The 11,483-nt window shown below is 35.3% G+C and overlaps 1 protein-coding gene across 2 annotated transcripts in view; it reads right to left on the bottom strand.

The window, feature by feature from the left end:
- Nucleotides 1–4,693: 4,693 nt before the first annotated feature.
- The window catches only part of LOC132824229 (spindlin-W-like), an 81,354-nt gene continuing 74,564 nt past the window's right edge, over nt 4,694–11,483 (bottom strand). For both annotated transcript variants that reach the window (XM_060838542.1, XM_060838551.1), the window contains exons 6-8: nt 8,808–9,058; nt 8,422–8,658; nt 4,694–5,308 (exon numbers count right to left, since the gene is read on the bottom strand). In XM_060838542.1, coding sequence (XP_060694525.1) covers nt 5,106–5,308; nt 8,422–8,658; nt 8,808–9,058 — 691 coding nt within the window. In that variant the 3' untranslated portion in view covers nt 4,694–5,105. The remainder of the gene's footprint in view (nt 5,309–8,421; nt 8,659–8,807; nt 9,059–11,483) is intronic.

Below are 11,483 nucleotides of genomic sequence, written 5' to 3'. Positions count from 1 at the left end.
ACTCCACTTTCCTTCCTTTTCCCATTAACCTGCATCCCCCCCTTGTTGATTAAGTCTGTCTATCTCAGCCTTTTCTTCTACTTCTACAGTTTTTGCTGTATTGATAACTTCCTAATGGCAGTTATGGTTAATTACCACAGCATCAGCTGCTCCCCACATACCAGATAACACAAGTGTTGCTGTATTTGTAAATGCAGCAGTACTGAATGTGTCACATCTTACACTTACTATTCATTACAGGACTTGTTAACACCGATGTTCCTGCCAATTGCGTTCTAGTTCAATAAGAATTATGAAAACAGTGGTTAAAAATGTGTTTCATACTCATTTAAACTGCACAGAAATTTATTTTATTTGTTTAAAGTTTATACAACAAAATTATAAAAACCTTACATACGTAAACAGATTTTTAAGATGTGAAATGTTTATAGATCTAATGGCATACAGCAACATGATCTACAATGTCTATACATTTGAAAATTTGCTGAACTCCAGAAGCAAACATCAACATTGCATTTTAACTATACATGTACCATAAACTGTTACGCTGGGTTTTCTTTAAAAAGCATTGTAATTATTGAAGGACCATACATTTTGTAACTGCTTTCCAATGGTGATATTTTCCCCCCTTACTCAAGAATATTTCAAAAATGCAGTAACGTGGCAATAGTGGGCTTTGTTTTTCAATAGCAAGTCAAATCATGAGGTCCATTATCAAGTTCCCTCCTACATATATTTCTATTATGCCACCATCTGAACTAAGTTAACTGTATTGTATTACAAATGCCAGATCTACAAGAGAAAAAGCAACGGCTCAAGGCACAAGTGTCAATAAATGCTCATTTTGTGCGTTTTACTTTAGTAACAAAAGGCCCCTTTTTGCTTAAAAGCTCCAATAAGTACAATTTCAAATCTGTATCTTTACCAAACATGGCATAGACATTTTTAAAAAAATGTTCAGATTACAGATTACAAGAGGGGTGGGGATAAGTGTTTAAAAAAAGGTAAACCTAGCTTTATCACATTTAGTAATTGACTATGAAGAATTTTCTATTTCCCCACCACTCTCAGAAAAGGAAAAAGTATGGTCCCTTTTAAGACATAAGCCACCACAATTGACACTGTTCTAAAATCAGTGCATTTCTTCCTAGCTAACAATCAGACGATACAATTAAGCAAGCAGGCAACCTAAAATAAAGTGTTACATGCAATGCAGATTATGTGAAATGGGTCTAACATTAGAACATGCAGAAAACACATTAGTTTTTTTTGAAAAGAAACACACTACAGAAGCCATACTTAACACACAGTAGTTATTCAACCCAAGTTAAATGATCAACTATTTTTAATACATATCCAAGATTGTGTCATTTACAACCGCAAGCCCTAAGAATAATTTGATAAAGCAATATTGGAGCCCCCCAACCCCCCAAAACTTCTACGGTTAACCAAGACCATGAGAGCATTGCATTCATATCGATAAGAAATTCTGTTTGAAGTTCAATTTATTATTTTGGTATTCTCTGCCCAATTTATGTTTCTGCAGAAAGATCTAAAATATAAAGTCACATTTGGCTCAACGACAAATAAGGATGTGATTTAAAATCTTCTTGCAAACCTTACTCTAGAAACATTTACAAATTGACAAATCTTGCAGAAATTCTGCCAATACTGAGTTGCAGATCTGATGAATTGGTTTAAACTCCCTGTTAACAATGCAGAGATTTACCTGGGCTAGAAGTGCTTCATAATACAGCATCAAGGGGCTATTTCCTAGCAGAAGTTATTTAAAAAGAACACAGTAACCTGCCTTTGGCTGCCCACGTTGGAATACTGGAGGAATACAGTACCTGCATGTAGTCATTTTCCGATTAAACATCAGTAATGCATTCAAATTGTTGTCTGGCACACCACATTTAGGTATAAGTCATCAATAAAGAAATACAAATTAAATAAATAAAGTAAAAATATGAACAGGTAATGATTTTGTCTTTAAAAGAATCCTTAGTATCATAATTCTTGAAATCCAGGTTCAGAATTCGCTTCCAAAAACTATCTCACATAAAAGTAGAGTTTTTACAAGTCAGCATTCTACCGTAAACTCTTGAAAATCACTGTCGGTTTAGCTGCAAGTAAAGATCAAGGCAGCTCAAGGAATAAACACATTAAAGATTTGTCTAAGAGAAATAACTGAAGTTTAAAACCTAGTGGTACAAAAGTGTTTTGTTTTAATTGTTACATTAGTTGAGTGTTCTAGAGTACAGTATTAGAATTAAGAGCAGGAGCACAAGTAAATCACTCTTGAATTGCAATTACTGGGCTAGTGCATTAAAGAACTTCAAAAATAATATTTAAAACAGTATCATTTACATAAGAAATACACTGTATGTTATGATTTAACCATGCAGGCAGGTGTTCACAGGACTATGTGCAGTCAATTAAGAAGAACAATGGTTTAGATTAGTGAAGAATGCACAAAAGGTTAAAAATCACATCTCGTTCCATATCAAAGGAAGAGCAACAAAGATGAAAGTTTCATGTGAAGGTCTCTCGAAACTGAAATTTAAAACAGATCCACCACAAAGTTACGCTCACAATAAATGTAAAATGTTTTATACACAATGATAATCAAATTATTTGAAGGGTATAATTTAGAATTCCGAATGACTGCATGCACATATGCACTATATGGTATGATGTAGAATTATATGGATGGGGAAAGCCCCAGTTTATTTAGCTAGTTAGGGACAACTGCAATGTTTGCACCACCATGTGGAAGGAGGTCTCAATCAATAAAAGATGGACAAATGAAAATACAGAAACATTCTAACTCTGTTCATTACACAGTGGCTCTTCTATCTGCATACTGATATTATGTCGCTTTGCAATACTGCAATATTTAGATTCACAAACATTAAATCATTCATTTCGGGAAAGTGTTTTCTACCAATGCCCGTAGAATCATATCCCAGTGTAAATCACTGATATCAGACAGACTGAAGAAACATCAGGCATTATGGTGGTGGAGGAATTGAATAAGTTATGATCTATTAACCATTGAGAAAGAAACATTTATATAAAATTATACACCGTTAAAATTTTCACTTCCTTCATGTCATGAAATCAGAAGTGCTGTTATATTTTAATGGGGCTACACACCTGTTGTTATAAAGTTATGGTATAGTTCGATATTCCATCTATAATGATGTGAAATGCATATGATATCAAAAGACCTAATAAGGAAAACATTATGTATTAGTTATTTTAGGAACAATGTTCTAAATCATTTCTAAATTCCAAGTCAGGTGACTTCCATCGGAACTGTAAATATGCTTTTGTTTGTACTGGTTATAAATAAATTCTTGTTTGAAAGGTATGACCAGCAGCATTTGGAGATACAGATGGTGTCATGTGGATTGCCAATCTACTCACTCCCAATGATATCTACAAAACAGCAGTTGCGTGAACATTGATTTTATTGATGTTATTGAATGGAAGTTCTTATTGCTCTGTGATAGATTTTAGTTTTATAGATTACTGACAGATATCTTTATAGATTTAATAGACAAGTAGCTTAGGGATGTTAATGGACGCTTTTGAAGAAAATTTTATCTTTGTCAGTTTACATGTAATTTTGCACAATGCATCTTGAAAGTGAAGTATTGTACTTAATTTGATCAATATTCACTCCACAACCAAATCAGCTTGATTCATTTTAGGAATTACTTCAGTCACATTACACAGTTCATGTTACTAAGTTTATTCAGAGGAAACAGTCAGAACTAAAATATTATAATCAACTGAATGTGTATCTTCTTTGCACAAATGATGTACTTTTCTCAAGGTGGATGCAAATATCACTATTAAAAAATGCCAGCCAAGGTAAAAGTAGAATAATTTGGCAGGTATAATGTATGAAGTAATAATATGCTAATTTCAGACACCTTCTCATAAAGTTTCACAGAATCAGATCATATAATATTTGAATTTATGCTGTCCACAAAGGTGGACACAAAATTGTTGGGATTGTTGGAAAAACCCAACTGGTTCACTAATGTCCTTTAGGGAAGGAAACCAACTGTCTGTGTCAAGTCAGGCTTATATGCAACTCAACAACATGGTTAATTCAGCCCACTAGGAAGTGAACTTTGATACAACTTGTTTGTATCAAACTGCTCAGGCTCACCATGCACACAGCAGCAGTTCAAAAACAAAGCACGCCTCGCTCCTAGGGACAGATAATAAATGTTGGTCCTGCCAGCAACGCCCATACCCAATCAGGAATTTTAGAAGAATCATTTTTGTATTAGGAGAACCATGGTAATTATTACAAATTGTATAGCGACTATTTTTCCAGAGACTTTCACAACTTATTCTTCATCCCTGTTCCTCTCCTATATTGGTGAAGTTCACATATATAATTTCACCTTTCGTATACATACTTTCACTACATAACTAAAATAAAGAAATTTACTTAAGCTCCTTTCTTTAAAAAAAAGTTTAAGAAAAATGTTCAAGTGCAGTTCCTTTAATATGTATGGCTCATTGCAGTTTTATCAAGATCAAAAAGGTATTTTATAATATCTTAATAAATTTGCAGCTTTCTTCAAGATCAAACAAGACGTTCTTGATTTCAGAAAAAGACCTAGTTGTCAAAAGAGAGATCAACACAGAAACATACTATAAGACTGAATAGTGTCTAATCCTTTTTTTTATTTTTCAATTCAGAAAGTTCGATTATAACTGGTCTTTTGCTGATACATTTTCTCATTTCATTTCCAGACCCTAATTTAGGTTTGTACCTTGAAGCCCCTATTGTTTCCCATGGGTGACAAAGTACCCTGGAAACCTAGTTCCCTTATTCTAAAATACTGGTTTTAGATTGTTTCTTCTGCAAGTAACCCTCTTGCATTCAAACCATCATAAATGGTAACATTAGTAGAACCATTTGGCTGATTCAAACTTGTTTATTTGTTGTCAATGGCAGAGATTGTGAAATCACAATAGCTTACTGGGCTTTTAGTAGCCTAATCTATCAAAGTCCGCATTTGGTAATAGTCCATGTGTTGGCCAATATGGCCTTTCCACTGCCCTATGAAGTGTGTCTAAGAAGTTTTTACCAAATCATAGACATAAATGTGGAAATCATCATCAAACTTGATAAAATACACAGATGGTTTTGCCTCTACTTGATGGATGACCATGCCAGTCCTCTTTGAGCCATCTTCTTTGGCATATTCGACTTGTTTACCCACCAAGCTGTCTACGACCTCTCCTGGCTCTCTCTCAGCTGGCGGAGAATCATTATCTGTGCAATTAGAAAATTACCTAAACATCAGCAAAGCTACAAGTGTACTGAATGCCACTACTTCTTGCTTCAGAGGATATTGCAAATATACTTTCAATAGGAAACCTTTAAACCTCAACAAGATTTGTGTTCAATTACATTTTTTGGCTGTTTGAAATCAATAATTGATGTTATAGTGTGTAGCAGGTAACTAATTTTAAAGTCTATAAAGCTTTCTTTTTAGTAGATGAAGTGTACTAATTATAAAAGGAAGTCAATGTAGAGAATATGCAGTTTAATTTATACTATTATGGGCATTTTCAGCAAACATCTTACAGCCAATGATGTCTGCTACAGTAAAAGAAACCAAGTTTACAGAGGGGCAACATTTGGGTCCAGTGATCGTGATTCTATTTGTTTTACAATAGTTGTGGAAAAGGATAAACCTCCCTTAAAAAATGAAGTCTTTAATTGGAGTAAGTCAAATTTTATTTGTATGAGACAAGAACGTTCAAAAATCGATTGGAGTAAACTGCTCATGGGTATAGGAACATGTGAAAAGTGGGTGACTTTCAAAAGTGTGATAATGAGAGTGAGTCAAATGTTTCTGTTCAGTGAAAGGTGAGGCTGGTGGGATTACAGAACAAAGGATGAATGAAGATACTGAGTTTCTAATCAAGAATAAAAAAAACATACATTAGATATAAACAACTGGGTTCAAATAAATTTCTTGAACAGTATAAAGGAGGAAATCAGGAAGTCAAAGTGAGAATATGAGATAGCCTTGACAAATAAGGTTAAGGATAATCAAGAGATTCTACAAGTACATTAGGAGCAATAGGGCAATTAGAGAGATAAAGATCAAAGAGGTCGTTTTTGTGTTGAACTTCAAGTGATGGAAGATTAACAAAATGAATATTTTGCATCAGTTCCTTTTTTTTACTGTGGATAAAGAAATGAAGGCTAGAGAACTTGGGGAAATAAACATTGAGGTTTTGAAAACAATTCACATTACAGAAGAGGATGTACTGGAAGTTTTAGAAAATATAAAAGGTGGATAAATCTCCCGGATGTGATCTAGTGCATACCATGACTTTGAGGGAAGTTAGGGAGGAAATTGCAGGGCCCCTTACAGAAATATTTGTATCATCTACTAATATTGGTGAGGTGACAAATGATGGGGAATGGCCAATGTTGTGCCTTTGTTTAAGAAGGGATGGAAGGAGAAGCCTGGGAATTATAGACCTGTATGTCTGGCTTCGGTGGTGGGTAAGTTGTTGGAAGTTATACTGAATGATAGGACTTCTATACATTTGGAGAGGCAAGGAATGATTAAGTTTGCATGGCTTTGTGCGAGGGAAATCATATCTCAAATTTGATTGACTTTTTTTTTAGGGAAGTAACCAAGAAGATTGATGAGGGCAAAGCGGTAGCCATTGTTTACTTAAAGACTTTGGTAAAGCCCTTGACAAGTCTCTGCATGGTAGACTAATTAGTAAAGTTAGATCACATGGGTTTCAAGGTGAGCTTGACAATTGGATACAAAATTGGCTTAATGACAGGTGACAGTGTGAGGGTGGGGGGTTGTTTTTCAACTGGTTCCACAAGGATTGGTGCTGGGTCAACTTTTGTTTGTCATTTGTATATAAATGATTTGGATGAGGATATAAAAAGGCATAGTTAGTAAGTTTGCTCATGCCTCCAAGTTTGGTGGTATAGTGGACAGTGAAGAAGGTTATCTAAGAATTGGATCAATTGGATCGATGAAAAGTTTATTTGGATAAATGTGAGGTATTGCATTTTGGTAAAAGAAGCAAAGGCAGGATTTATACAATTAAAAGTAGGGCCTTGAGTGCTATTATAGAACAGAGTGACTCAGGGGATCAGGTACATAATTCTTTGAATTTGCATTACATATAGATAAGGGTGGTTAAGAATGCATTTAGTATGCTTGCCTTCATTGCTCAGACCTTTCAGAATAGAAATTGGCATGTCATATTGAAGTTATACAGGATGTCAGTGAGGCTATTCTGGAGTACTGTCTCCAAGTTCTGGTCTCCCTGCTGTACAGAGTATGTTATTAAACTAGAGAGGGTTCAGAAACAATTCACCAGGATAGTGCCAGGAATGGAGCGTTTGAATTATAAGAAGGGACTGGATAGGCAGTGACTTTTTTCACTGGAACGTAGGAGGTTGAGGTGTAACCTTATACAGGACTATAAAATCATGAGGAGTACAGATAAGGTGAATGGCATATGTCTTTTCCCCAGCCTGGGAATATTTTTAAGGGGAGGGGCAAAAACTTTAAAGACATGAGGGGTAATTCTTTTTACACAAAATGGTTCATTTGTGGAATAAACTTGTAAAAGAAATTTAAAAGACATTTTGATGAGTACATGAATAAGAAATGTTTGGAGGGATGTGGGCCGAGCACAGGCAGGTGGTACTAATTTAGTTTGGGATTATGGTTGGTATGGACTGGTTGGACCAAAGGGTCTATTTCAGTGCTGTATGCCTCCAACTCAAAAGCTTTGACTCAATTTTAATAGCATAGAAATATCCAATTGTTCTTGACTTTGGAGTTCCCTTCACAAAACCCCGGTAGTTCAGTTGCCTTCCAACATAGAACTTACTTATTTCTCTCCTTCACGTATACTCAGTGACTCAATTTCTCTGCCTGGTCTCTTTAGACCCCTCTTCTGTCAATCTTGAACTGTTCAGTGAGATCTAGGAAAACCCTTGCAACTACCTCCTCTAATACTTGTTGGCAGAATTCCATGTAATTTAAAAAGACAAATGTGGCAACCCATTAGAACTTCCGTGCCTGAATAATATATTGTCCTATTCACCAGCATAAACAATGCTTACAATGAATGATTATCAGATCATTTCTTAATGATGAGCTGCTGTCGAAATAAGAAATGGTCGATTATGTACATAGTCACCTTAATGAGATAGCTGTAAAGTTCAAGCAATACCCCTAGTCCAGATTCGAATTTGCACAGATCTCATGCCACATTCCAAAATCTCTGTACAAATGCATCATTACTTCACCAATATAAAACTAAAGTAACTTCTATGATTACTGAATAAAAACACAATTGTCTCTATTAAAAAAGTTCCCTTGCACTTACTTGAATCAGGCATAATACGTAAATCTCCTTCTCTGTAGTCTTCTAGAAGTTGGTACATGTACAAGACAGGATCCTTTTCATAGGTAATGTAAAACCACGTGTTCATGATTGGAGCACGTGCAAGCACCATTCCCCGCCACTCATCTTTAGCTCCATCATCATCTTTTTCAAACATGTGCTCAACCGCTTTGCCTATCATCATTTCTGCCAGATCCACATCACTGATTCGAGATACAGCTGAAAACAAAACAAAGTGCACAAGCATGAAAGTACTTTGTAATTTTAAGTAATTAATGTAATTAATTAGTGACAGGATATAAAATATCCCTTCTATTAGGACAATGAAAATTTGGATTTTGTAATCTTAAAACCATATTTTCACTTACAAACTCTATCTGGAAGGACCCGAAATCCTAAGACCCTTTCATCTTTGTGAAGTTCAAGTCCATATACACAGTCAAATCCATCATATTTGATAAGGTAAAGTGCAGGATTTACTGGTACTTGATCCAGAACTGTGCCTTTCCACTGTGTTATTCCACCCTGTTCCTTCCATCCATGTTCAATTCTGCAACCTACAATGTTCCGTCGTGAATGAGAAACTGTCTTGCTTGGCCCCACATTACTGCGGTGTTTCCTGCACAAAAGAAATTTAATAACTTAGAAACATTAAGCAACAGCGTAAATCAAAATACTTCTTCCATACAATGGCATAAAATTACAGCTGTTAAAATAAAATAGCTGTTTAAAGGGTTCTTGTGGCATTGGTAATGTCACTATCTCTGAGCCAGGAAACCTGGGTTGGCATCTACTCCAGGGGTAAATAATAATGACTGAATAAGAAGATGAGAAAAGATCTAGAGCAACCATTTAATCTTTGGTACAATTGAAAGATTAAGAAAAAGTGTAAGAACACAAATTCATTCAATTTCACCACTTCTAAAATAGCTAATAATCAAGCAATCAAACCATTTAAGTAAATATCAGGCAAAAGATAGCTTAAGCAATTGAAACTTCAAGGGAGCACAGGAAAACCATAATAGAAATTTGAAGACAAATATTTTGATTTTTAAGATTGCAACTTCATTAAGACTTAGCATTGGGTCCCATTCACTCAGCATAAACTAAGCCTCTCAATGCCACATTTGTAATGTAGCTTGTGCAATTTATATAAATTTAAGTTAATGCAAGTTTAGGTTTTTGAATTTTGAATAGTGACATATGGGTTTTCTGTCTGAAGAGTGAACAATCAACATGTAGGTATTTCTGTAGCCATGGCAATTGCTTTTAAAACAGTTTGAGGCAGCAGATTACAGAACTAATTGTTTTTTAAATTTTACATTAGAGGAGTTAGGCCAAGCAAGAGAATTAATTATGCATCAAGGCTTCTGTTAGGAAACTCATGTATTTTCTAGCTTAAGGGAAACAATAATAACTGGGGAAAAAAAATCTTTTTAGTTTTCAGTATGTGGTAGATCTGCAGAGACCCTGGATGAAGATGGATGTATAAAGTTATGCTGCCAAGAAGGGGAGAAGACCGTAAAACTAGATAATCTTAGATTAAGGTGTTGAGTGATAACCCTAGACCAGGAGTGTTTGATAAAATCTTGAAGAAACTATTTGATGAGAATAAGAATGAAAGTCTTAAAGTGGATCTTTCATACAATCAGATTTTCCAGATTAGGAGTTGAAGTCACAATTAACTTAGATCTATCAAAGTATTAGATTAAAAAAATGTAATGTACAAGGATGATTTTGGGGATCTGTAGAAAGATGTTTTAGGGATCTATAAAGGACATTATGGGATTAATGGGATTATATTTTTAAATCAAGTGTTTCAAAACCGTTAAAATCATATTAAATAAATTTTATCATGTAAATAGCTTGGACAATTCTATTTTATCTTCATTTCTTTTGCTTTATAAAAGTTTTGTTTCAAATTGTTAAAACCAAATCTGCAGTATAAAGCGCTTATATTTCGTTAAGACACCATCTCCCTAAAACCACACCAAAACAAAATGTGATCTATCAAACCAGATTTCAGTCTGGGATGACTAATATCATCAACTGGGACAATACTACAGTCTATCCATAGGCAACGAAGGATACTAACTCAACAAAACACAGATATACTTTCTTGTAAACTCAAGTAAATCAAAAAAAAATTCACTATAAAGTTCATTTTTAAACCTCTTGCCTTCATCACTGCAGACCATCCACGTAGCAATTTTCTACCCCAATACGTTACTTTAACTAATTGAATTATGTTCTGTAAAGATTTAAAAGGGATCCTCTGATTTTCCATTAAGTGCCTAATCAGTGAAGAGATTCAACTCTTGAAATGCAGCGCCACTATGGCTGAGCCACAATCTGTCTTCAACACACTGCCTCAAGAGTGCCATCTCTGGGTGACTCTGACTGGGACTGTAAACCAGAGAATACGCAGAGCACTGGAAACACTCCTGCCATTCAACTGAAGTCAGGCAGCATCTGCACAGTGAGTGTTTCAGATCTTATGAATCTGAAATACGTTAATTCTGCCTCTCAGGATTTTGTGTCTTATGCCTTCCTACGAGTAGTTGATTTTATTTTATTTATTGTAGTCACAAGTACCAAAGTAGTGAAAAGCTTTGTATTGCGAGCTTGGTGCACATGTTCAAGTTTCATACCTCTTGCCCGTTGGAAGAGGTTGTAGGAGAGCATTATCAGGATGGACGGGATCTTTGATGATGTTGGCAGCCTTTCCATGGCAAAGATAAATGTAAATAAAGTACGTGGATGAGAGGTTGGTTTCTGTGATGGTCTGGGCTGTGCACACAGCCTTCTGTCGTTTCTTATGGTCCTGGCCAGAGCAGTTGCTGTACCAGGCTGTTCTGCATCAGGATAGAATGCTTTGTATGGTGCATCTGTAAAGTTGGTGAGGGTTCTTATGATCATGCCGAATTTCCTAAGCCACCTGAGAAAGAGGTGTTGCTATGCCTTCTTGACCGTCACATCTACATGGCAAATCCATGATAGGTTGTTGGTTATCATCACTCCTAGAACTTGATGCTCTCAACTCT

Source organism: Hemiscyllium ocellatum, chromosome 2, assembly GCF_020745735.1.
Source record: "Hemiscyllium ocellatum isolate sHemOce1 chromosome 2, sHemOce1.pat.X.cur, whole genome shotgun sequence".
NCBI lineage: Eukaryota > Metazoa > Chordata > Chondrichthyes > Orectolobiformes > Hemiscylliidae > Hemiscyllium > Hemiscyllium ocellatum.
This window is presented reverse-complemented; position numbering and strand designations above follow the sequence as displayed.